A 27,906-nucleotide genomic window follows, 5' to 3' on the forward strand; every position below is an offset into this window, starting at 1 on the left:
TGTCACCACTACCTTTCTGCAGTCAGCATGTTTAACCTATATGGCCCAAGAGTATGCCTTTTAAACCTCTGGAATAGTTCAAGTAAAGAAGGACAACCTAATACCGTTCTCAGCTATCTAAGCAAGTGACAAATGTTACCTAAAAGCTTTTCTACAGCTGAAGTAAATCCTTCAGCAGCCTTTACTTCAAGACTGATAACCTACATTTCTATTTTTCAATCCACCAGGAAATTAGAGAAAAAAACCAAAATTAATTGGGGAAAAATATTATGTGATCTTGTGATTAAAGATGCTTATAAGTTATGTTTCTACAAGTTATATATTAATACTACAGAGAGAATCATAAATCTGGCACTTCTCAAAGTTTGTACCTGAAGAGTCTTATTAGGCTTCTTTTTCGTATATGCCTCTTGCGCATGAAATAAAGTTACTATAGCTGGTATTTCAAGGAAAATGAAATTTATATTGATCACTGAGATCCTCCAATAACCAAATAAGTATATAGCGTACTCTGTGCACATCTCAGCTTTAAAAACATACATGAATTTTACAGTAATTTTGTAAATTGGGGTTATCCCTAGTCTGTATATGAAGCTCAAACTTGTAAATCTATTTTCTTATCATTTGGTATTGTGTGAATCTAGCTTTTCTTCCCTTAGTGTTCTGTACCCATGATTAGCATTTGAATAATTTATAAAAACCTTCTGAATATATTGAGAGTGAAAGAAAGATATCACAGGCAGAAATCCCAAAGTGGTCTCTCTGCTTGAGGAAAATGAGTGTAATTTGATCTGAAGGGAAATGGTGCTCTTCTACCTGAGTACAATCACACATGCCAAAGATGAACAAAAAGACTAAAGAAAAGAGGGAGAGATATGTCTGGATAAAACATTCTCTAGAGGATTTTCTGACCATAAATGAAAGATTCTAACTGCTTGACAGGGAAAATATGTATTCCCTGAGCAACTATACTCTATTCTTTTTTAAATACTGAACAAGTACCCCCTTCTTTAGGCTCTTCTCATTGAAAACATTTGTGGAATGTGTTTGCAGAAGTCCAGAAACTGCATTCAAAGGAACTGCTATGGCAATGACCAAACTTGCAGGAGACTAAATATCATTTCCAACAATGAGTTTAGATATCCCGTCTACATTGGAGCATATTCAAATGATGGATGTGGATTTTTTTTCTATTTCGAGTTCAACATGCACTTAAAGAAAAGAAATTGAAACTACAGTTCACAGTTGAGTCAAATGACTAATGTGTTTTGGTAACAATGAGCAAATTAGATCACATAGTAGGAAGGTGTGTTCTCTCAGACTTCAGCAAGAAGCGCAGAGTCTCTTCTACGCTCTGAAAGAAACATGTTTGGATGAACTAACTTGGCGGGGGCGTATGATTCAGTCTGAGCAAAGAAGCCAACTGAATGTGTGTTAAGGGAGAATATACATACAGAATGGCAATTTCACACATAAATTTTGAAAGTGGCACAGGATGTATATAACATGCTAAGAAACATGAGGTTGGGATCTGAGCTCTCTAAACAACTTTCACTTATTTGGGATATTTCCAGTTTATTGATGGGAAGAAATCCTTGCTAGTGCAGGAGTTGCTCTTGGAAAGGTACAGGCAGCAGTTCAATTTAGTTATCCTTTTTTTTTTTTTTTTTTTTTGACATCATGAAACTGTTAAACCTCAAAGCCAGAGGCTAAATCTGTCTCGCTAAGAGAGTGCAATGGAGCAAGCTTAAGTACCCCTTATAATCCACACTACTTAACTGTTAGCTCTGTCCCTGACTCTACTTTGGACCACTCCAACCACCTCTCTACAAACAAGACTAATCTCCTACAGAGGAAACTAGCTCTAAACAATATGAATGTGAGCCAGGCTGTTGATCGGCTTAATCCCTAGCCTTCTTTTATTTAGCAATTTAACAGTTTAGACATAGGCAGCATCCCCCAAGGATGAAATTTTGGGAGAGGTAGTGTTTAAGCTACTGGGGAGTCAGCTCTGACCTGCATGTCTCCGACAGCTGGTTTGAAAGGTGACATTTCTGTGATAAACAACAAAGAAACAGCTTGTGCCTGGGAACTGTGCCAAAGTACCCAAGGCAAACGGCAAAGCTACAGCCTATTCCCACCACGGGGAGGGTGAGTGTGGGCTCTCCTGATCAGAGCAGCCTGGAAGATGTCCAGCGGGGACAGCACTACCCGCGCCAGATTACGAGCTGTTCACAAAGTGATTGTTGTGCTAAATTCAAATTAAGGGGCCAGCATGAGAAATACAAGTTGCCCTTCCACAGTTGGTATCACTGCCAGCACGGGCAGTGTGGTAACCCTAAGTGACGATGTGTGCCCCACTCTGGTGTGCACAGGCAGAAGACACATATATACCAGCACTCTCCATGCTGTACATGAGTGAGACAAGAGAGTTCAAACTGCCATCATTAACAGTATTAATAATGTATATTCCCCAAAGGCTCTATTAAAGTTATGTGGGCAACCCTGGCATATTCTAATTTCTTGAGGCTTGTTTTGCTGCCCTCATAATCTTATTTTGAACAGGTTTTTGTGTCACTGATGCAGATTTGCATGTGTGTCAAAGAGGTTATTGTATTCCATCTTTTTATTACAGTAAAGTTATTAAGGTAAGCAACTCTGACCTTAATACCTCAGTAATATCCATTTGGTATAATGTTAGAATCTCAACGTGCATTAAAAATAAAAACTTGCTTTTAGTTACAGAGGTGAAAATGACAATAGTGGTAGAAATTCAGAATAACCTTCCTTCAGAATATGCCTATTTTTTAATGCTATTACAATTATTTTTTAATGTTTGCAGCTGGTAGTATTTCAATTAATAGTTTGTTGCGTTCACTGGTAACCTAATCTGTTCCTGCAAAGCAGAGCCTCATCTTAAAGAGAGATTGACCTTTAGGCAGTAGCCTCTGTTGCCTTATTCTGTACTCAGTAGCCACATCCTCCTATACATAACCCTCAAACTCACTAGTAATATCCTCTACTCTTACGCAAGAAAGATGTTCTACTCTGGATCTACACAGAGTGGCACTAATAGGACAATTCATTTATCATTCACCCAAGCTTTTTTTCAGTATTTTGACTAATACCGTTCTAGCAAATTTTAGATGGTAAATTTATCCATGAGACTGCTTTTCTTTACAAATATATGTAAGGAGAGGTACAAATAATCTTTTTTTAACATCAGATAACGCATACTGGCACTTAAAACTTTTACTTATTCCCTCTTTGGAAACAATGCAACACCTTCCTGCTACGTTTTGCTTTTGATAAGATAGGTATTATTGAAAGTATTTAACTCTAATCCCTCTGTAGGATTCTTTCTGTGAAGCTTTACACTGTCTAAGAGTAAGTAAGGCATCAACTCCATGTGCCCTTCATGACAACTGGGGACACCCAGCACATCCAGTGGGCAGCTGACACATCCTTTGGCCCCTTTGCCCTACACTTTGGTCTGGGTTCCTCCTGTTAAATTTTAAAATGTTCAAGTTAGACTTCTAACATATGCTAGTTGCCCATGACCTCTATAATCAGGGAGGGTGAGACCTCTAAGTAATGATTCATCCCACCTACTTTAAATGCACCTCCTAGACTTGTGTGAATTGCACTCTAAAGGTGATTCTTCACATTAGACAGGACACAGCTTTGACTTTGTACTTAAGAAACCCATCCTAAATAAAACTGGGTTTGCCATTATCAAGATGTCTCTGCAAACCAGGTTTTGATTATAAGGTGTGAATGTGATGTTTTTCACATGCTTAGTTCACTCAGGATAATGTATCTTTGCTCCAATGTTTTCTTATATAATTTACTGTGAAAATTTGAGCAATAAGCTTTTTTGCAATCCACTTACATTGTGTACTAATTTACAACTTGAGAACTGTAACAGGAAGCTTGCAGCACCTTTATTCTTTACAAGTTTCCTCCTGTACAAATGCAAATTAAATTTTCTCACTAGAAATATTAAACTTCAGTGGATTCTTCTTTTTTTTTCAGTTAAAGTAAACTAGTACCAGCTCTATTTTAGTTATGGCCTTAAAAATAGCCATTTTTTTTTCATTTTGTATATTTCGTATTAATTTTCTTTTTTTTGTTATTTTGTATATTTGTAAACATAAAACTGTACATGTATAGAGCTTAGGTCCCTCAGCTGAGTCTGGATATCACTTTAAAACAATGTAACAATTTCTTCAAAATAGTATCTGAAATTTCAAAATTCAAAACTGTAATCAAAACAGTTACTGAAATTTCAGTAACTGAATTTTTTTCATAAAGTAATATGCAAATTGTATATACGTAAGGTCTATAACATAAAATAGTTCAAAAACTAAATGTGTAATTTGTATAACTAATCCAATTGCATTTTATTAAGGTAAGGAGCTTATCCAGGTGAAAAATATATCTGGATTATTAAGAATTTTGTAGATAATTTATAAACAGGAAAAACTACCAGTCCTTATAACTCATGGACTATAATATTAATTATATATTGGATGTGGTTTGGCTGCAGGTCTTGCTGCAGCAGTGCTAGTGAACTACTAAACATCAGTGGTTTAGAACAGGTTTTTTGAAACTTCTGTGACCAGTCATTAAAGAATCATTGCTTATTAGACAAGGTACAAGACAAGAAAAGGCTATTTTTCTGTTCAGATACATTCCTGAAAGGAAAGAAAACGTCTCAAGAATTGAAAAGAACATCAGACTAAAACCTAACAGATTCTTTTACAGTCTTCTACTAGAACATACAGATTTATCACTACAGTCACATTTTCAAGTAAGACTTTTTTTTAAAAAAAACTGCCACAAATTACAAGTGGGTGAAACCGTAAGGAATGGAGTCCAGAATATATATTAATGACTTTCTCAGGAGATTTTACTATTTTTGGCTAAAAAACCCCTATTTCTTCATAAATATATTTTAATTTAAAACAGATTATCCAAATCATGTCTTGATTAAGATTATTCCCATTCTGCCATACTAATTTTTCCCCCAAACAGTAACAATGCTTGTATTTGTCTATAAGTAATTACTCAAAATGAAATTGTAAATATGATATGCACATGAATTCATACTAAGGCTAAAAGATGTTTCAAAATTATCATCATAAGAATGGAAATTTTAAAAACATCCTGATGGTTTAGCTACTGGATGAAATGTTTCCCCTGATATCTTATAAATCCCTCTTATAAAGGTATTTACATTATTTATTTGTTTCTTATGACCAGAATCCATATGAAAGCCAGATTTACCTCCTAAATAAGGACGGCAAATTATCTACAATGCTAATAATGTATCTCCAAATTATATCATTCATTAACACTACAAAGGGAAGACATTTGCTCTGTATTTTATTAATTCTTGTGAGGAAGAGTGCAATGTTACTTCATTTGTCTTCCTCCACATGTACCCATAGTGCTTGTGAAGTGACCAGCACAACTGGTCCCTTGCTTGTCATTGATAACTCCTGAATAGTAAGAATCACTGCCATCGTCAGCTGGAACATAAACGGAGACATAGTTCAACAAAAGAGCCAGCAAAAAAGATCATCTTACAACACAGCAATCTGAGCTCTTAAACGCTTCAAAAGGAAAGACATTTTCTTCCATTAGTCACTTTCAGTTACAAATTTTACATGCATGGGTCTGTTTCAAAAAGAAAAATACCTAACCATGACAAAAAAAGTATTTCAAGTCATCCAACATGAGTGTTGCAAACATATATGTTACACATATATAACCAAAGGAAAGTTCTTCCTCAGTCCTTTTAGGTCAATCCTTCCAAGTCTTTTTTTAATAACCTCAACAACCAGTGTTTAGGCTTCACACTAGAAGACACTTATAGCCATTGTGCAACTACATTAATGCCTGAACTCGCGAGCCATCCTGAAACGTAGGAAATAATAGCTCGAGCTCAAGATTGCATCACTGCAATCATACTACTGAATAGTTTTCTTGCCCTACTGAAGTCTGAACATGGGTAAAGTGAGTAGGTGCCTGCCTGCAGAATCACAGCAGGATCCAGAGGGATCAGTGAGGGCAGCACAACTACCAAACAGCACAGGACAAAATGGGATGAGAAAAATGAAACTACAGTACAAGCAAAATGTCACTGATGCTTCACTTGCTAACAAAACTTCAGTTCAGTATATTTTTGCAGAAAAATTTTCTTTGTAAATTTAACCTTCCAGAAATTGCTGAGGATACGCTTCAGGCCATACATATATAAACCAATGACTTAATCTATTATGAAAATATGCTGATCTTTCATACCTGTAAAAGAGCAGATATAGGCTATCTCAGTAGGAGAAATCTATATCCCAACAGAACTAACTAATCTCAAGCACATTTATTTTTAGTATTATTTTTACTACATTTTTACTATCTTCTTGCTATAAAGTGTATTATTTATTTTCTGAAGTCCAAAAAGAGGTTGGAAGTCATTTATTCAATGAAAATGAGAACACATGCAATAAGGAAATACATGTATGTCATTTTAATAAGCAACAAGACATGAATCAATATTTAACATAAGTACTCAATTTTATCCTTAAATGGTTTTGCAAACCTAAAAATATATTTTATACATGGCAGTTTTCTAAAGAAGACAGTCTGACAGGTGAATTATAATATATAAGCATAAGTACTTGAATTACATCTGTCTACCTATATACATGTCTTTTTTGCTTTTCATTAGACATTTTGGCATGTTTAGAATCTATTCCTTAAATCTTAACGTGCATCACCTGCAGCACAAGACTCAAAAAAAAAAGAAGAAGAAAAAAGAGAACTCCACCAAAAAAACTAGATTTGGCTTCATATTCATATTACTAAGGCTATAGTAAAATCAGCTGCATCCCACCCCTTGTATCTCAGCACCTTCATCTTTTAATTCACAAGTTTAGTCACAGGAAAAACAAAACCAACTGAGATACCTGAAAGAGACATGAAAAGAAAAGCTAGTTCTCCTCAATAATTGGCTAGAGATTGAGCTAAATGAATGGGATTGTCTCCACTGAGAGCAGAAACAGAATTAAGATTATCTAACTATGGAGTTCATAGTCCAGCAGAAGTCCATGAGTATTTTTATTTATAAGTATTAGAAAATTAAAAAAGAAAACAAAACAGAGTTCTGTTTAGGATGAACAACTTTTTGTCATTCCAAGTTATGTTTAAAAGCATGGTTGACGGTGATAGAAATAGGCATTACAAGATGGCAAAGTACTGAAGAAATGGGAATGGCTTGACAGCTACAATGCATAGCATTTTCTGACTAACTCACTACATCTACATTCAGTGTCAGGAAAGAAATCCCAAAAAGCAGGAATCTAAACAGAAGAAAACAATGGATGTCTTGAGAGCATATGGGTAAGAATTAAGGGGCAGGCTAACACGGTAGATGTGGTGCTTAGGGACATGTTTTAGTGGTGGTTTTGGCAGTGTTAGGTTGATGGTTGGACTTGATGATCTTAAAGGTGCCTTCCAACGTAGACGATTCTATGATTCTGTGAATAATGCTGTTGTGGGTGTTTACTACAGACCACCGGATAAGGAAGAGGAAGTCAATGAGGCCTTCTACAGGCAGCTGGAAATAGCCTCATGATCACAGGCCCTCGCTCTCTTGGAGGACTTCAACAACCCTGATATTTGCTGGGAAGGCAACACAGCCGGGCCCGCAAAGCTCAGGAGGTTTCTGAGGAACATTGCTTTGACACTTTTTTACATAGGTGGCAGTGGAGCAGCCATCAAGATGTGGTGTGCTGCTGGATCTTGTGTTAACAAAGAAGGGTCCTGCACCTAGGGAGGAATAACCCCATGCACCAGTGCAGATTAAGGGTTGTTCTGATAGACAACAAGTTGACCATGAGCCAGCAATGTGCTCTTGTGGCCGGGAGGGCCAATGGCATCCTGGGGTACATTAAGAAAAGCCTGGCCAGCAGGTCAAGGGAGGTCATCCTCCCCCTCTACTCTGCCCTGGTGAGGCCACATCTGGAGTACTGTGTCCAGTTCTGGGCTCCCCAGTTCAAGAAAGACAAGGAACTACTGGAGAGAGCCCAGCCAAGGGCTACAAAGGTGATTGAGGGACCCCAGCCTCTCTCTTATGAGGAAAGGCTGAGAGACCTGGGTCTGTTTAGCCTGGAGAAGAGAAGACTGAGAGGGCATCTCATCAATGCTTACAAATATCTAAAGGGTGGGTGTCAAGAGGATGGGGCCAAACTCTTTTCAGTGGTGCTCAGTAATAGAACAAGAGGCAACAGGTACAAATTGGAACACAGGAAATTCCATCTGAACATAAGGAAAAACTTCCTTACTTTGGGGGTGGCAGAGCACTGGAACAGGATGCTCGGGCAGGTTGTGGAGTCTATTTCTCTGGCTATATTCGAAACCCGCCTGGATACATTTGTGTCCAACCTGTAGGTGAACCTGTTTTGGCAGGGGGGGTTGGACTAGATGATCTCCAGAGGTCCCTTCCAACCCCTACCATTCTGTGATTTTGTGATTCTGTGAATGTGTATTCAGAGGAAGACTAGGAAGCTTGGCCTTGTGTATATGGCAGAGGAGCCCCTCCTGGTGGAAGACAAGGATAGAAAGGGATGAGTTTTCTGGGAGCTGCAGCAGAGACCTGACAGGAGAAAGTGCAGTAATGTGGGAGGATGAGCTAGGACGAATCAGAGAGGTTTTTGGAAGGTAGCTGTGAGTAAGTGGTGATTTGTTAGCCGTATGGGGGGTTAGTGGGAGCTGTGAGTAGCTCTCCTGAAGTGGTCTATACAAAGGCACATCAAGCATGTCCTGGGAGAATGAGGATGAAGGAAAAGTGAAAAGGTGGGATGTTAAGAGTCACCAGTCATGTTTAGGCATGGCCTCCAAATCCCAAACCCAGGGCACCCTTCCACAACTCAATGACTGTAAAACTCTGACGGCAGCTACTGTGTTAAGTGGATCCTGGACTCTCATTCACAGAGATGTACATGGCAAAAAAGTTCACTAAAAATCAGAGCTTGACATCAGAATATAAGAAAATAACAGCAAAAAGTGCTTATTTCGGCGCCCTTTCAAATATCAGTGCAAATTTAATTTTTGCTGGAGAAAAACTGCTGTTGATGTCAGATTGATTTTAATGAGCTGTATTGGGTTGATGGATTTACAGTGTTTATTCTCAAATGATCTGCCATTTGAGATGCCATCTATAGTACAGAAATGTGTAAGGTCTACACATTAAAACCAGAATAGTCTCCTTGACTTGAAAGTATTTGCTATTGCTACAGAAGACTACTACAAAGAAAAGAGAATCAGGTGAAACAATTGTGCTTTACCTGTCCATACTTTGCAGCTAAATGTAGAGGTGTCCAGTACTGGTTATCCACTACATTGAGATCAGCTCCATGATCCAGGATCAGAGATGCAACATTCTTGTATCCATTAGCACAGGCCACGTGCAGCTGCAATATAAAAGTATCTTAATAGTTTAAAGAGCTCAGAAAAACCCATGATGCGCTACTGCATATCTTGGCTGTCCACAGATCTAACTGGCTAAACCACGATAACGACAAATAAAAAATATACATGCAGTAAACATTTATAAACAAAACCCACCAAAAAAATAAGAATGTCGGCTTATTGACATCTATTTAAACAATCTAACATCACTAGATACTTTTCATACAATTTCAAGCAAACATTCTTTCAAGCACATTCGCAAACTTCATCAGCCCAGGTAGATTCATACACTTCAGCAGTGTATGGCCTAGACCTAACTTTCTTTTATGGCAGTTCAAATATCCCAGATGTAAGATGACACTACTTTACTCCAAAATGAATTTATTGACACATAATAAAACCAAGCACAGTGAGTTTGCAGCACAAAATCAGTCAGTAAAAGTAGTTTTTCAATTTTGAATCACAGGTTTTATTTCATTTACTTGCATTGCTTCCCTTGATACTTAAATATTTTGAGTGGTATTTGTTCTAACGATTTTCTTTGATTGTCTGTATCAGTAAACTTAATTTCAGAGTCAAAATGGAATGGAGAGATGGGGGAAAATGCAGTAACAGAATGAAAGAAACTCAGGTCAGCATGTACCTCAGGAGGTCACATAGCGCAACTTCCTGCTAAAGAAGAGGCAACTTCAAAGGTAGCTGTGTTTGCTCATGGCTTGTCATTCTGAGTAATACATACAGTACGAGTGACAAGGTACTGAAAATTGTAGTAGCAAGAAGGGGAATGAGGAAACTCAAAAATATCCTTATTAGTTGCTGATTTGAGAAACTGGACATTAACTTTTGCAATATAATGCTAATTAAGGCTCTATATGTGTTCAGTATTTATATCAGCAATTAATTCCACTATAAATGGTATAGTATGAGATTTTTAAAAAAAAGAATATAGATAGATTTTAATTTTTATTTAATTATTATAAATAGCAAGTATGTAAAATAAATATGAAAACAATATAAAACCAATATAATACCAAACTGGACTTGTCAAGAGAGAAAGAGACAAAATGATCACAGAGAAACACATAGTAGGTCAATACAGATTATTTGCTCCGGTAATAGTCAATTGAAAGAGGAAAATGGAATAAAGAATCCTGCATCACGGAAAAATTGTAATTTGCAGGTTTTGGTGGAAATTGTTTCTTAAGTCTGGCACATATTTCATATGACCAGATTGATCCAGGTTACAGTTTAAGGATGTTTATTTTCTCATGGTTCTCTGCTGTGATTTCAAACATTCCCTCCCCTTCGGGGAGCAAAGGGGACAAAATTTGCGTTTGGAAACTGGCATAATATAATTCCTTATCCCCTGTCAGAAGGAGCTGATTGTCATGATGGTCAGTAAGAACAGGGCTCAGGAAGATTGCAGAAATGGAGAACTGAGATTATAGGTGGTAACTTGTATCCCAAAATCATGTAGCCCAACTACATACTTTTTTTCCCTTGAAGCAACGTTAGACAAAGAGACTATTTTTCGGAGGATTGAAATGGATGGCTAATGGCAAGTAAAAGGCTTTGCAATAAACCTGTTACTAAAACCGTGTAGTTCCAAAGTCACCACAAGCATAGGAGACACCAAAAACAGAGTCCAGGATATTATTTGCCTTATTTGCTATTTTTGGTTCAGCTGCACCAGCAAGGCATGCATAAAGTTTTCTCTAAGAACACGCTTGATGCAAAGGAATGAAACACATAGCTCATCAAAAATCTTCCCTTCGAAAGCGGGTAGAATACCCCTGCCTTGGGGGCAGAACACCAATTCTGTATGCTAAATATGTTCTAATTTCATATGTACAAAATCCTCAAAATTATCCCATAATCAGACATAACTTCAGCTTGTCTTATGTTTTAAAGGAAGAAATTACATTTTCTATTCAGACATCAATTTGACAAGTGCTATTTTAAAGTAGTTTAAAAGCTCACAGGACAAAGGAAATACTTTATGACTGAAATCTGTCATAAAAAAATAAAGAAAAAATATTACAGGAGAATTTAGCAGAAAAATTAATTTTGCCATATATCATTCTGTGTCTGTATTGCATGTGCTTGTATGTATGTGCTATGAATCTATGAGAATGTCTGCATTTATATATTTATGGCATCAATTTTTTGCATGATTCATCTTAATTTACACATGGACTTAGACATATTCATTCTATCAAGAGAAAACAAATCTCATTGACTGCTTAAAACTGAGATACTTGTTGTTTTCCCTGTACAGATAGATGTAGAGCAACACAAAACTACTCCCAGAACCCTTTCATACACATACAGCTTTCACAGACTGGCTGACTCCACACCCATGAATAGAGACAGAGCAGTTTAACAAATTCTGGTTTTCCCACCAGTTTGTCAGACAAAAGTTTCACATAATAGAAATCTCTAACAAAAGCAAAATGATCCACTCTGTAGCTACTTGTTACAAGACTATGAAAGAAGTTCAAAAAATCAAAGTTCAACATAAAAACCGTTCACGCAAAATTGTCCCCCTTGCCAACATCCCACCAAGCAAACAAAACCCAAACTATCCACAGTGCTTTCCTCCTAGTATTTGCAGTACTGTTAAGCATATTTCAGACATGCTTTTCAACTATTCCAGCTACCTACAGAAAAGGTTTTATACAGTGATAGTTTGAGAAGTTCATAATTCAGTTTAACTAAGCCAATTCAGACTAAAGTAGCAGTAAGAGTAAAGTACAATAGAAACAACTTTGCATTTTACTGTGATTTAGCAGCTCATCTTAAATGTGTCAGAAAACTGGAAGATAAATTAATGCTTTTATGAATGAAACTAAAGGTTGTGTCATTTTTTCCTACCCCTCCCCTGATTCCCTCCCGTTTTTAACTACTGTTAACTGCCTTGGGGTGGCCACCCCAAAATTCATAGCTTTCTGTATAGACAGAGCCAATGTCTGGATTCAACAACCCCAGATATAAGGCTGATCACTTTTTCAACTACAGTTTAAACACCCCACAGGTATTAAAAGATGGAACTAAATACTAATGATTCAGTGTATTAATTTATTAATTCAGTATCATACAATGTGATTGAGCATAAATGTTGAAATATCAATAATAATTATAACAATATTGTTCAATAAAATGTGGCTTTCTAATTATTTTAGTACAATATTTGCAGGAAAACACAAGAGAATTTTTTATATTCAAGTATCTTAATGTTACTAATGACCATTTACTGATTGATAATGATGTTGAAGATTTTATACGCAAAGAGAAGGTTCCACAGACATGCTATCTAGGGAAAAATACATTAATTTAAAAATTATTTTATTACATTAATTTTTAAAAGATTTGACAGCTGAAGAAGTAGCAATCCTGAAAAAACAAAGGAATAGATGATCTATTAGCAGAAATAAGTACAATGAGACCCAGTGACTGCCAAAAACTTGGAAATTTGGAAGAAGGAATACTTATCTGCTGATATGGTGGATGCTTCATTACACAGAATCCAGATGGGATACCTTCATAAAACAGTATTTTAGCCTGGCTCGGCCATAAGATATGAGCCTAAACCAGGAATCACTGAGTGAAGTTTCAGACCCTCTCTTACACAGAATGTCAGAGATCACAAGTGTCTGCTGCAGTTCTAAACTACAGTGCCAATTTTTTTTTTGCTATAAATTTTTGTGTTGCATATTCAGTGGCTAAGAAAGTGAGAAAGTTGTCATTAAGGCACAGATGTTGCATCAGCTTATTTTAAAATCTGTACTATGCCTGACATGGATATATATTTATTTTCAAAAGGCCAGATGAGAACTAAAATATTTCATTACCTCATTTCGCTTCTTAGAGAATTGCCTTGCAAACATGCTCACCAGTACACAGTTGCAGTACATGCATATCCACAGGGTGATGATTACATATTCCCACTCACCAGGGTAACTCCTTCATCATTCTTTTGATTTACGCTTCCTCCACTTGATATGAGCTGTCGGACATCTGTGAGCATTGTCATAGGTCTCTGTATCTTCATTTGGCGCAACGAATTCAGCTCCACACCTGGAAAAAAAAAGAAAAGGATAAAACCTTCTGCTATTTCATTCATCAATAAAGAGCAGATATATGATTTTGTGTTCTGGGTTAGTAAAAGCTTAACTAACACTTAATTAGACTTCAGTGTATATTTATGTAACATGTTTACTTCCTCATATTTACCAACAGGTTTACTCATATCTTTATTTATCAGTCACTACATGGATGATTTTATGTCAGTCAGTACTATCAAATAAATGGGCCTGATCCCCTACTGACTGGCAGGAACACTTGTAGGTAAAGAAGTTGTAATAGCATTAAATCCATTGGGATTGTGAAAATAGCTGTGAACAGGAAAAGAATTAAACACTCTAAGGAAGCCACTCAAGTCTTTGTGTCTTAAAGAAAATTATTTTGGGCTGCATTCTTTCAGCCCCGTGTATACATCACAGTGCCCAGACCAGTCCCTCAAATCTGTTAGCTCGACTGCTTGAGAGGTCGTGAAGGGAAGCAAATGACAGTAAAACTCAACACTTTCTTATCTGCCTGGCTTTTTTTTTTAACTGGTATTAGTTCTTCAGCTGAGCCTAGACCATTACAAGTCCCCATAAATGAAGAGAAAATGTGGTACTGAGGCAGGAACAAATGGGAGGGGATGAAAGGACTGAAGGGCACGAGATCGCTTGTGTCAGCATTGCTATTGAATGAAACAGTTGCCAAACTACAGCTTTAAAAGGAAGAGAAGGAAGGCAGCCTATCACCAAAAGAAAGCATGTCCTCCAGTCTGAAGAGTCTTAAAATTAGAAACAGAGGGTACAACAAAATTGCTAAGTGGCTGTGGCTTGATTGGAATATCTAATTAAAATTCAGGGCTTGATTCTTCTGCTCCTAGCTTCACGTGGTCATTTACATTCATATATAGAAAACGTAATTTGAGTACAAAATCCCTTTCTCTCTGCCCTGGCCATGACATAACAAAAATATATGAATAAATAGTTTCTTGGTTCTCTTCCACATTTGTCAGTGACCTGAAAAGTTACTAATAATAAATCAATTTAATTACTATGTATTTAACTCAAATATTTTTGCTTGAACAATTCATTTTATATTTTATCTTCAAGTATTCTAGCAGTTTTTTGCATTACTAAAACAACTGAAGCACATTTCAGAGTAAAAGCATTATTTTTAGTCTCTTAGTTTTAATCTACCCTGGAACTTGTATAAATGGGTGTACCATATGTAGTCCAGCAAAGAATCCCATTTGTTTTCTTTCTTTAACATGCTACTCTACACACTGCTTTATGCTCTGAATTTTATTTGCCTGCAGCACTTCTAAGAGTTTCATCTCTGAGGTGAAATATTCAGAATGCAAACACTGTCTTGCTGGCCAAGTTTACTTATTCTCATATTTTCACACCTGTCACCTAAATGATACTAAATGACACCCAATGTAAAACACCAATATAAATTCAAGCTGCAGAAAATGAGGTAGGTTTTGTATCTGGACTAAAACCTGTGATCTTTCACACAAATGCAATTCAGACGAATATATATGTGTATATGTATGATATTGAGAGCTCAAATTAGATAACCACCTAAAAGCAAAATGTACTAACATCCTATTGCCTGCCAGTTGCTAGACTGGAACACAATGCAGATTTCACAGGATGTTCTGAGTATCTCCTAGCAATCAATGTATTCATACTGTCAGAATTGAGGGTTTTATGCCTATATCACGTTTCACAGTAATGACTTAAAACTACCTGATGACATTTACAGATTACTAATGCAACATGGCATCAATTAAATCTCTTTTTTTCTTTCTGTTTCTGCCTATTTCCTCTTTTCGCAACAACAAATTGACACTTTAACATTCTTGTGCCAGTGTCAGAACTTTCTCAAATGTGCAAGTTTACATTTCCAAAACACTATGTGATGTGAAGGGCTATATACACCCAAAATTAGTTATCATTTGCAGCAGTGACTTCACTTTTTAAACACATTACATAGACAGACTGAGCGGCTGAAACGAAACTTGACTGGTCATGATAAAGCTCTTTCTCATGTTGTCAGCTAAGAGAGATTAAAGTTGAAAAATATATCATTTCATACCTGATGAAGAAGGGTATTGTTAAGTACTGCTGACAGAATTTATGTCAATTTCTTTCTTACTCTTGATGTCTCCAGTAAACAATTAGAATAAGTTTTATTTTTCAAGGAGAGAGGCAACAGGTGGAAATTAATGTACTACTTCTTTTGTGTGTGAATTATACCCCAAACACTCAAAAATGGAAATCAAGTTCATAATCCACAAATAAGAAATACCAGTTTCTGACCCAGGAAGAAAAAAAAAAAAAAAAAAGACTGAGAAGGAAAACCAGTTATTATCAGGCTGTTTGGATCGTCATGTTTCATGTTAATTACAGTAACGGCTACAAGTTGAGGGCAGAGGCCAACTGAGTCCACTCAGCCTTTTCAAGCAATTTACTACTGTCTTACGCTTAGCATGGTCAGAGAATTAACTTATCAGTATATGCTTATACTAACAGTGAAATATTGATCCTTACACCTTGTAAATTGCACTTTATAGAACCTTGGTGAGTATTGCATAGGCCCCAAAAAAACTGGCTCTTGAAAGATTAACTTTGCTCACATTGAAGGAGGAGTCAAGAATAGAGTTCAGCTGCATCAATTGCTACATACATTCTATCACAAGTATAATTACACTCATCAGCTCAGAGAAAATGTATAAACAACGCTACAAAGCAACAAAAGGCACAGTCTATGTGAATTTCAAGATGGCTTTGTTGATTTCAAACTAATAATTTTATAAAAGAATAATACACATTTCATTAAACAAATCACAGTAAATAGCCTGGCAAGTGAGCTACCACAGTGATATGTTCAATAGACTTCATTTTTCAAAACTCCAAAGGAGTTTTGAAAATGCTACAGAAACAACAGAGATTCCCTTCCTCTGTCTTTACGGAAAACAGAATGAAAACATGAAAAATAATCTATATTGCAATCTCAGAATTTCACAGTTTTGCATTCCAAGAACTTGGGAACTGTCAGATTTCAAAGCAAAGGCTTCTCCACCGGGTAGCTGAGAAGCAGCTTTACCAGGAGTGCACATATATCATTCTCTGAAGCTCAGGCAAGGAGAGCTGGTCAGCAACTGCCTTCCCATCAAGTTTGTAATTCTAGAGAGTCCACTCTCCCTCCCCAGGGAGTGATACTTTTTATGAGTTTAGATGGAACAACAAAATGCTACTCATACAGTAAGTAACTCTTGCTGCCTGAATCAAAGAATGACCTTCACGTTGCTTTTCAAAGGGGAAATGTGGTTTAGTTATTCAGCTGAAATGGGATGACAGCCAGCATGAATAAATAGGGGAAGAAAACCAAATTAGAACGTACCATGGGAACAGAATCACATTTTTAAAAATGGAAAGTAAAAAAGAAAGGCATAGGATGGAAAATATGCTTCAAATACCCTGTAAAATCAGAACAAGAGCTACACGTTCACAAATTCTGCAGGAGATGAGGTGGAGAAGGAACAGTTAAAACAGTAGTGACCCTGCAGAGCACAGCATTTGGTGACGAGTATCAGCGCTGATGACAGGCAGGAGCATAACCTAAAAGCTACAAAATGCATTACTTCTTACTGTTTAAGAAAAACACCTGACAAGGCCATTTCATGTGCTTTGGCTGTCTCACCCTCTCTGGCATAAGGTTATAGAACTGACATCCCAAAGAAATGTGAAAACCTCAGATAAAAAGGGGCAAAGTAACTTTCAAAAATTCGCAGTGGTAAAAAGATACATGGCAAACAGAACTGAGAATTGGTATAAAAAATATTTCCTCAGAAACGTCCAGTACTAAGAAGTCTCTCCATTTGCAAGGGGAACCACCATTCCTGTGACCAGTACAAAGCGAAACACTCGAGCACTCTTTTGAGTAACACCCATTACACACACCCAGCAGCCACTCCTTCTGCAAATTGCACCTCTCATTCTCCAACGGGCTTAACAGTCTTTAAGAGAGGTCAATATCGCCTTGTCTTGCAAACACAAATGTACATTAAAAATTTGCAACAGCTTTGAGAAGTCAATCTTTCCTCTCCTCTTAAGCCTTCTCTTACCCTGTCCATATCTGCCCTACCTGCACAGAGCTGTATACACAAGAGCAAGGCTCTTTTCACCCTGAGTGCGATCGAGCCTGCCTGTACTCTTCTGTAATTCTGAGGACACCATGGTTTAAAATTTCTGTTTTTCTCCTGTGCAGCATAAGATAGGATAGATATGTTCACAAGCAATCCATAAGGGGGGGAAAAAAAAAAAAGTCATAGTACCATTCTTGAAATATTAATTTTCATTCAGGTGTAGCTGTTACTTTATCCAGCTTTATTTGCTTAAAGTTTTAGAAGGACTTTTCTAGTTACTTACTAGATAGCTTTGTAAAGAGCATTGTTTTTGTTAAATTACGTTGTTCGGTAGCTCTTGTGCATATCGCTTGGCGTTATGTGAATCTGATTTTCAAAGATCAGCGTATGAACAGATACATTTCAGCAACATTGATTACGTGAAGGGAAGCCAGTATTTACAGTACCTGCAAAAGAATGTATCCTTGCAAAACTACTGAGGCCTATAGCTTTAATTCACTGCAGAAGTACCAACTGATAGTCGGTGGGTTTTACCTCTTTGCCTTTAAAGATATCATTACATATGCTTAGTGCAGGATGTTTAGTTTATTTCCTTCTAGACTGAAAATGTTACCAGAAATTAAATTCCCATCTCCTCCTCATGTAGACATCAGAGTGACAATTCTCCCACTCTAGTGAAACATGCTTTATTTTCTCTCTCTTCTGTAATAAGGATGTTGATGACCCTTCCGGCTCAAATTAGTTAAATGAACTTGTATGAAAACAAAAATAATTTTTGTAATTTGTTTTAACAGTCTGGCACAATCTCAGGGCTTAATACTAAAGCATTCATCTGTGGATATGTCTTGCATGTGTATTATTTTATTTGTAATATTAATACTAGAACACAGAAACAAAACAACTGTATCATTGTCTCTGGTTACTTGTGATAAGTATCATGTCTGACCTGAGCTCATCACATACAGTACTTCTATATTCAGCATTTCTCCGCAAGTTCTTAATACGTTATGGTTGGATGTTTTTGTGAGACAGCAGTAAAAGCAGGCTGCTCAATACGTGCCAGAGAGCCAGGACGAACACAGGGCAGACAGGGCAGTCTCTTTGCTGACCAGGGCACAGCCCCACAGTACCCAAACAAGAAAATTGAGCAAATCCAGTGATGGGAATCAGGGCCAACTGACAGTCCTGTGATCGCCAGAAACCTGTAGCAACAAATCCAGACAAATCAGGCGAAGCAAGGAAGTCAAGTCAGTGGTTCAGGGTCAGGATCATCAATGCTCATGGCTGGGCATAGGCATGCCTCAAGCAAGGACCAAGGGCAAGAACCTGAGCCAGGGTGAAAGATGATGACAAGGCTTCTCTCAGCTCTGCCTCACAACTTAGCTCTTTTCTCAGCCAACTGCTACCAGGTCACACAGCTGTGCCATATCAGAGCTGTCTTTGAGCACAGGCAGCCAGGCACCTGGGAGGGGTGGGGACAGGTTGCAGAGCCTGTGGGTGCACTCCAGGCACTGAAATTTTTTTTCTAACTTGCTAAAGGTTATCATTTTAGGAATTCTATAAAAAACAATAATCTATTGCTGATGGTAATACAATTAGGTTATGCATCGGTAAGTTATTTGAAAGAATACTAAAAGGGCATTCCCAGTTTCTGATGTTCTTCACAACATCAAACAAGTCTGTTTTCCTTCTAGGGTTAGTTACAAAGTAGATCATAAACTACTGGATATAACTTAAAATGTTAATTCAAGTGCCAAAAGTCTGCACAGTGACTTTAAAGGTTTTCCCTTTGATAGAAACATATGGGTAAAAAAATGTTTCCATATGATGGAATTTTTTTCTTTAAATTACTTTTAAACATCCATGCATTTGTGTGCCGGAAATACAAATATTAAGAGAAGTCTAAGACTTTGAAGTCAATTCCCCAAAAGTTAGGAAATATAAAAATTAAGGTAGCTTATTCAAGCTTCTATTAGAAAACACATCAAAGGATGACAGATGAGAATTCTCAACGACAACATTTTCAATGTGTGACATTTTTTGTGTGCTTCATTTTTAGGACTTGGGAATATGCCATTTGGTCTCTTGTTCTTACTGGCGACGCCATTACCTAACCCCTATTACCAATTAATCAACCTCTCTGCAGAAAATAGACAGATATTTTGTGTGTAATAATCTTATGGGTAGATGGTTCTCAATCAGCCAGAACCAGCGTGAAAAATTGTTGAACCACCTTGAGGCTGTTTGGTTTTTGTTGCCTGTTTTTCTGTCAACTTACTGCATCAATACTATCATAGAATCATAGAATGGTTTAGGTTGCAAAGGACCTTGAAGATCATGGAGTTCCAACCTCCTGCCATGGGCAGGGACACCTCCCACGGGCAGGGACACCTCCCACTAGACCAGGTTGCCCAAGGCCACGTCCAGCCTGGCCTTGAACAACTCCAGGGATGGGGCCTCAACAACATCTCTGGGCAACCTGTTCCAGTGCCTTACAACCCTCAAAGTAAAAAACTTCTTCTTAATGTTTAATCTAAACCTGCCCTCTTCCAGTTTACAGCCATTCCCCCTCATCCTGTCACTATGTGACCTAGTAAAAAGTCCTTCCCCAGCTCTCCTGTAGGCCCCCTTTAGGTACTGGAAGGCTGCAATAAGATCTCCCCGGAGCCTTCTCTTCTCCAGGCTGAACAGCCCCAACTCTCTCAGCCTCTCCTCAGGGAAGGGGTGCTCCAGACCTTGGATTATTCTCATGGCTCTCCTCTGGACACACTCCAGCAGGTCCCTGTCTTTCTTATGTTGAGGGCCACAGAGCTGGATGCAGTACTCCAGGTGGGGTCTCACCAGAGCGGAGTAGAGGGGCAGAATCACCTCTCTTGACCTGCTGGCCACACTTCTTTTGATGCAGCCCAGGATACGGTTGGCCTTCTGGGCTGTGATTGCACATTGCTGGCTCATGCTGAGCCTCTAGTCAACCAGCACGCCCAGGTTCTTCTCCTCAGGGCTGCTCTCCAGCCATTCCCCACCGAGCCTGTATTTGTGCTTGGGATTGCCTCAACCCAGATGTAGGACCTTGCACTTGGCCTTGTTGAACTGCATGAGGTTGGCTTGGGCCCACCTATTTCTATTATTAATAGAAAATTTGTAAGCAGAAATCCAAATCACTTTGCACATGGTTCTAAAATAGAAAATATATCGGGGGATTTAGTTTTAGCTTAAGTTTACTCATCTTTAGGGCTAACAATCTGTATGTGTTGACATTTTAGGGAGTTCTTATTGTAGCATGTTAGCAATCGTTCCTTACTTAACGTCTGTGAAAAGCCTTGCATTGTTTTAAATATGAAAGTCTAGAGTAATACTTTTCTGAAATGATATTGATCTATACCAGTTGGTTTTCTTGAATGCACTGAAGAAACAGTATATGATTTTTCCCCCCTTGTTGGATTACTAGATCTTTTTAAGGGTTTCTATAGCACAACCTTAATGTTAGAACATTTTGGTGTACGTATTCTGAAGTAATAATTCTGAATTAATGACAATCAAAACTGATGAAAAATACACATAACTGGGATTTTTAGTTTGATCTTACTCTCACAAAAAGTGCCAGAGTGTTGAGAAACACATGACCAAATGTATTGTTCAGGTGCTGGCAGTTGGGCTGCTGGGGTGGTTTCCGTGGGAAAAGGCCAGAGACTCTCCCGTGTGGACCAGCAGACGGTTCTAGTCAACTCCAGCAGACCCACCACAGGACACAGCAAAACCTGTCAGCCAAGTGTGGCACCTCTGTGAAAACGGATTTAAGGAAGGGTAGAAAACAGTGGACAGAGAGACAAAGAAAGAACAAAAAGAGGAAGAAACATCTGAAGGAACACCAAGGACAGTGAAGAAGGAGCAGGAAGAAGTGCTCCAGATGTCGGAGGAGACATTCCCTGCAGCCCATGGAGGAACCATGGCGAAGTAGATGCACATTCCTGAAGGAACTGTGTCCCTGTGAAAAACCCACAGTGAAGCAGAGGAGAAGTGTGAAGACAAAGAAGCAGCAGAGTGAAACTGCTATGTACTGACTGTAGCTCCCCCACCTCCTTGCACCACTTGAGGGGGTAGAGCAGTCTGGAGTGAATGAGTGAAGACAAGCCTGGGAAAGGGGGAGGAAAGGTGTTGTTTTAATGTTTGTCTTTCTGTTTCTCAGTACTGGAATCTATTCCAGTTGGCAGTTTTCCCCAAGTCGAGCCTGTTTTGCCTGTGACAGTGTCGTGGTTTGGCCTCAGCAGGCAACAAAGAACCACGCGGCCACTCGCTCAACTCCCACAGCCCTGGGAAAAATCGACTGAAAAAGGCAAAACTCATGGGTTGAAATAGTGCAATTTAACAGAACAGCAAAAGGGAAGAGGGGAAAAAACCAATAACACCGATAAAAGGATATAAAGACGAGATTACAATACCGCCACGCACCGACTGGTCCCGCACCGCCGCAGCCCACCCCCAAGTGGTGACTGCCCCCTTCTCCACAGCTAGCATGGGACAGTGGGATAGAATACCCGCCCCCTGCCCACTCCTTGGGGAAATTAACCCCATCGCTGCCGGAACTAGGACAGACAGTAGCTGGTAAGCAATCTTCCTGTCTTTATCCAAGCTTTCTAATCCTCTCTCTCTGTCCTGTTCAGGAGAGGGAGTGAGTGAGGAGCTGAGTGGGAGTTTGGCTTTTAGCCAAGACTAACCCACCACACCAGGTTTTATGTATAATTCCGAATTACTTTAAATTTTAAACTAAAATAATTTTTGGATGTATCTTCCTATCACATTCTAGATTACTGTATAGTGTCAGTCTTACCATAAATTTCTCCTTAATCCTTTGCCCACTACTTTTCTGAATCAGCTTTTCCTGCACATGTTATTTCCTTTATGTTGTTAACTGTTGGCTTCAGGGAAATTCTCCTCATTATAGTAATTTATGAGTTGACTGTTTCTGGCTAATGTTAAAAACTGTCTTCAGTGTAAGATTTTGTACTAACCCTTAGCTTCTTTTTTTTATTTTTTATTTTTTATTTTACCTAGGCTGCAAGGCAGAAAAAGGAATTTATTCCTTCTACTTTGCAGCTGAAAAGTAAGGTTTAATCCATTTCGTAGTAAGAATTTAATAAACCATGGTCTATTTTTGTGAAATCTGCACAATATTTTAACTAATTTGAACCACAAAAACATACCTAATGGATAGAACTTGAACACTATTTTGTCTCTATAGACAATTTTTTGAGACACTTGAATATGATCCCCTTAATATTCAGAGAACAAAACAGATCCACACAGCTTGAAATACTATAAAAGATTTTGATTAAGTACATGAAATCTCTATTACCATCAAAGATCAATAACCTTTAACCAGCTATTTTAAACACATTTACCCTGCAGAAAGTGAATTGTTAAAAACAAAAAGAATGCTTTATAGAAAAGCAATAACCCTTTTTTTTTTTTTTTCTGTACCTGTGCCATAGTAGAAAAAGAAAAGTCATCTGTAGCTTCAGGTAGATATGTTATTTAAATATAGTCATTTTTAAAAAAAAAAAAATCACAACAGATGGTTTTCTTTTGTTGTTGGTTTTTTTTTTTTTTGTAATTATATGCTAGTCCATAAACTCTCACTGTACAATAGACAAAAAAGATATTATTTTGTTTTCAGATGTGTACAATACTTAGACCTTAACAAAAAAAAAAAAAAGGTAGCAGTAAATATCCAGATGCTGTTTTCTCATATTAAATAACAATGCTGATGTTCTAGGAATACACAGTTATCCTACCGAAAGCTGAAGCTGAGATCTTGGAGGACAAAAGGGAACACCTCTTTTTTGGAAACAAATTGCACAGTGAATGTGTCACTTCCTGTCATTTGTCAAATAGGGAACCAAGAAATATCTGTCACTCATTTGTAGTTTATATCTGAGTCATCTAATCCACTATGCAACTAAATACCACCCAAGGAAGTAAACAAAAATGTTGCATTCTTCAACACATTAAATATTTAAAATAGCCTAAAGGAAAAGGAGGAAACATAAGGATCGTATGCCATAATCAAAGTTTCACCGACACAATTCTACAGTAGAACATTCTGCCTCTAAAAACAAAGAGAAGACTCTAGCAGTCATTTAAAGTTTGATATTTAAAAAAATAGCATTAATACAACAAAAGCTTTGCCTTAAAACATAAAGCTGATATTAATCTAAATAAAGGTTACAGAAGGTGCCAGGTGGACTTCTCAGTGATTCCAATAAGCAACCAGGTTCAGAATAAAACAAGACAAACAGCGAAAAAACCACCCTTTTCACACTTCCTGATATTTTCATTTCACCTCTGGAGGGAGAGACCACCTGAAGGTAAACAATGAAAGGACAAAAGTGTACAAGTGTAAGTTGCAACAAAATTCCAACTGAAAATATTACCAAAAAAATTACATGAAGGTGGCTCAGCACTGGAATGGGAGCCCAGAGAGATTATAGAATCTCCTACAAAATGGCTCTGGGTAACTTGGGCTACTCTCAGTTGGCCTTGTCTTGGCAGGTCATTGCAGCAGATGGTCTCATCTTATTTTTCGAAGTCCTCAAATGTCATGACTTTCTTTTCATAGCAAAACAAGAAGACCAGTAACATGCAACACCAATGATACCTTGGTGTTGAATAAATTTAACAGTGTTCACCAGTGTTTTCCTAGTGGCTGGTCAAATGAGTAACCCTTCTGCTCTCTAGTCACCATATTTCCAAGAACACCACTAATGGTAACAGCAATTTAGACACCAAAGCTAGTGTATAGGCACCTGCATACAGACCTGTAAACTTAAATATCATAACTGTAAACTGAATCCCATTCTATGTAGCAGACTTGTATATCTCAGCTAGACATTCTGGGCTCCCTTGGAAAGATGCATGCAGCTCAGATCTTAATTCAGATGACTCATTACAGATACCTACCTTTGAAGCATGTCTTTTGCTCTAAGGAGGGTTTGCTCTAGAGTGACTACCAGACACTTGATTTAGACAAATCAACCCAAATAAAGTCCTGGAGCTCAGGAGCACGCTAGGCTTCTGAGTGGTCCTAGTACATGATCAAATATCATATAGTTAATCTATTTCCACTACTTTGCTAAATATGAAGTCAGATGCTGTATTTTCCCTTCCATCCTTAACTAGGGATATCTTAAATTAAGCTTATAGCACACTAGAATTATTACCTAACACAAAAGATGCTCTTAAAATACAGAGGATATGTACCTCAACTTGTTTTCTTTTAGGTAAGTAGTCTGCTTATTGCTTTCTTCAATCAATAATTAGTTTAAGTATACAATGTAACACAGTTACAGAACAAAATGTAACATCAGAGAAAGCCGATTTCTGGACGGGAAAGGAGTATTTTAATGAAATACACAGAATTTTGTGTAGACTTTAGTAATATAATCTTCATATAATATCCTAATGAGCTATATTCCATAACAACAATAAAGTATATATGAAAGCTCTCAGGCAGTTGCTAGAGGATAACTTTACTTTGCACTTCTGATAATCCTGTGTCCTAACAGATCACTTACAAACAGAAGTCAAAAAACTAATTTCAATAAATAAGTAAAAATATTTTAAAATATATAAATATTAAATGCATCTAAGGCTATTGTTATCACCTATGGCTCCAGGCCTTTCATGGATTAAATTAGTTTATCTTTGACAATGAAGAGGGAGTTCACTCACTAAGTTCTGCAGTGCAGTGTAGTTCACAGCTAGAGTGAACTACCACAGTGATGAAATCTGTAAGAAATTAAAAATTCACAAGACTTATAAGAACTTTAATGTCCCCAATTAAAAAAGTTTTCCATAGCATTAAAGCTACTTGTTCCAGTCTTTGTTTCATCAAAGTAAATTGATAGCTTCTTGTTTTCTTCTTAGCTGAGCCATAAGGCACTTGATTATATTTTTCTCTGTGAACTCTGCAATTAGAAGCGATGATTGGAGTATAGTCTATTTTACACAGCAATCTCTTCTTAATGTTGTAAACCAGGCTGCACATCTGAATGGAGAATGTTAAGGAAATCTTTTAGGAATGCAGGTAAGTATAGAGAATGGGGAAATGTGCCTTATACATTGTATTTAAAGAGTGAGACTATAGTGTTGTTTCACAACGCTACAGGCTGAAGACGGTATTTACTATAGGATCAGCTAATGCTCTTGCACAAGATTTTTGGCCATGACATTGCTCTGTGTTGGGGTACACATATGCAGGTGTGCATGGGGACTACTGCAATGATGAGGGCTTCGTGAAGGGCTTCGTCCTGGAAGTCAGTTCTCCACACCTAGCCAGGTTAGGAAGAGCTGAAACGATGCATGCATTTCCTATTTCTCTCTATTGACCAAAAGAAAAGGTCTGGATGATTAGCTCAGGCTTATATATCTAAAGTTAACAGAGGTAGATCTCACCATCATAATGTTTAGGTTTTTTCTTTGGAAACTTACCACATTTACAGAATCATTGTTTAGTGAGGAATGGTGTGTCTCTTATCTACTGGAAAAGAGGTAATACTGCTAACATTAGACTCATAAAAATAAACTGTTCCATACAGGTTCTTTCAATGTAGACACCTTGCCAAGAAATTAGCAATTTTTTTTTCCCCAAAAAATCTACTTCATTTTGCAACCAAACAAAAAGAGAGACAAACCAAGGAAAGAGGAAGCATTTCTGACAGATCTGCATTAATAATTGCAAGTAAGCAAACTACATCTTGTTGTATGCTACATGCTTGCTGTATGCTGCATGCTAAATATCACATCAGCCAAAGTATTTGGAGCATTTAGACTCCAAATATCTGCATTTTGCAGGGCAATCAGGTTTTTAGAAGCTAACACCTGTCTTGCCATTAGAAAAACCCAAAACCAGAGTTCATGAGCTGTGAAGACATTGCCAACCACCAAGGAAGAAAAATTATGAAATATACCTGTGTAATACACTGTATGTGCTAACAGTACAGGATCTGACACTGAGTGTGATTTCCTTGCCACGCTAAGTTAACTTCTTTTTTAAGTGTTCATTAACAGGATATAACTTAGTTAATGTTAAAACAGATTTCTTATGTGGAGGTGATGTTGAAATTATACATTTTTACATTACTGCTCGTTATTTCTACTTAATACATTTTCATCAGTGTTATGATAAGCCACACACAATGTTAAGGCAATCTACTATAGTCAAAAAGCAATGGTAGAAATCTCATTTCAGAACTCTTTTCTAAGTTTGGATCTGGTGAATAACAAACCCTTTTTTTCAATACAGGTCCTGTCATCTATAACATATTAAGCATAGTTTGTAATAGAAAATGAGCTACAGTATTTTCTCAATACAAAACAAAACCAATACTGATATTTTTGAATAAGTGATAACGTTTCATATACATTTCCATTCAGATGATTTGCAGAGATTTATTTAATTAACAGTCTGTCACTGGAAAAAATATACTCTGAGGCTATACATAACTCAAATGTGGAAAAAAAAAAAACAAACCAAATATGAAACCTGATCCTCACACTGTTAAATTAGTGGTTTTAAAAGCTTCTGCATTACTGCAGTTTTTCTGCTTTGAATTCACATGCTAGCATTTCCATATGAATGGGCAAAAGCAGATCTGACAATGACCACTGCCACTAACCTTTGTTTGTTGTTCCAATCTAAATTCACTGAAAACTTTTGTGACTCCAAATCATCTTCCTTCCCTTCATCTCCAAACTAATATAGTTCCACTGGCTCCAGCACTGACTTATGTCAAACCAATATCCATCCTTTTCGGTTTTAGGTCATGTTCAATAAAAACACTCCAGAAGCTGAAGAGCTGACTTACCATTTTCTTCTAAGTACATCAGAAGGATGCTGCTAGACTCAGTTCCTTCTATGGCATAATCAAGTGCAATGTTTCCATTAACATCTTGCAGCAGCACATTTGCTCCAGCCTACAGACAAGAATTAAAAACATTTCAGGATTTTGCAGTGAAATCTCAAAACAGGACTGGGGTTCCTATACATTTCCCATTTAAAAACATTTCAAAGCTGGGGTTCTTAGATAGCAGGCTGATTATAACCTGAAACAAACCAAACCAAACGATACAAAAAAGCAAAGACAAAATAAAGGACTCCTGAATGTCAGAAAGGGCTGGCTTTGCTTGGGACAGCTGACACTGTTGCCACCCTATCTGTC

General features: G+C 37.5%; 1 protein-coding gene across 1 annotated transcript in view; it reads right to left on the reverse strand.

Annotated features, from left to right (window-relative positions):
- MYO16 (myosin XVI) overlaps positions 1-27,906 on the reverse strand; it is a 322,775-nt gene that overhangs the window by 212,322 nt on the left and 82,547 nt on the right. Inside the window, 3 exon segments of the mRNA XM_009892140.1 lie at positions 9,351-9,476; positions 13,427-13,551; positions 27,553-27,661. Coding sequence (XP_009890442.1) covers positions 9,351-9,476; positions 13,427-13,551; positions 27,553-27,661 — 360 coding nt within the window.

This window comes from Charadrius vociferus, unplaced genomic scaffold, assembly GCF_000708025.1.
Source record: "Charadrius vociferus isolate BGI_N301 unplaced genomic scaffold, ASM70802v2 scaffold218, whole genome shotgun sequence".
NCBI lineage: Eukaryota > Metazoa > Chordata > Aves > Charadriiformes > Charadriidae > Charadrius > Charadrius vociferus.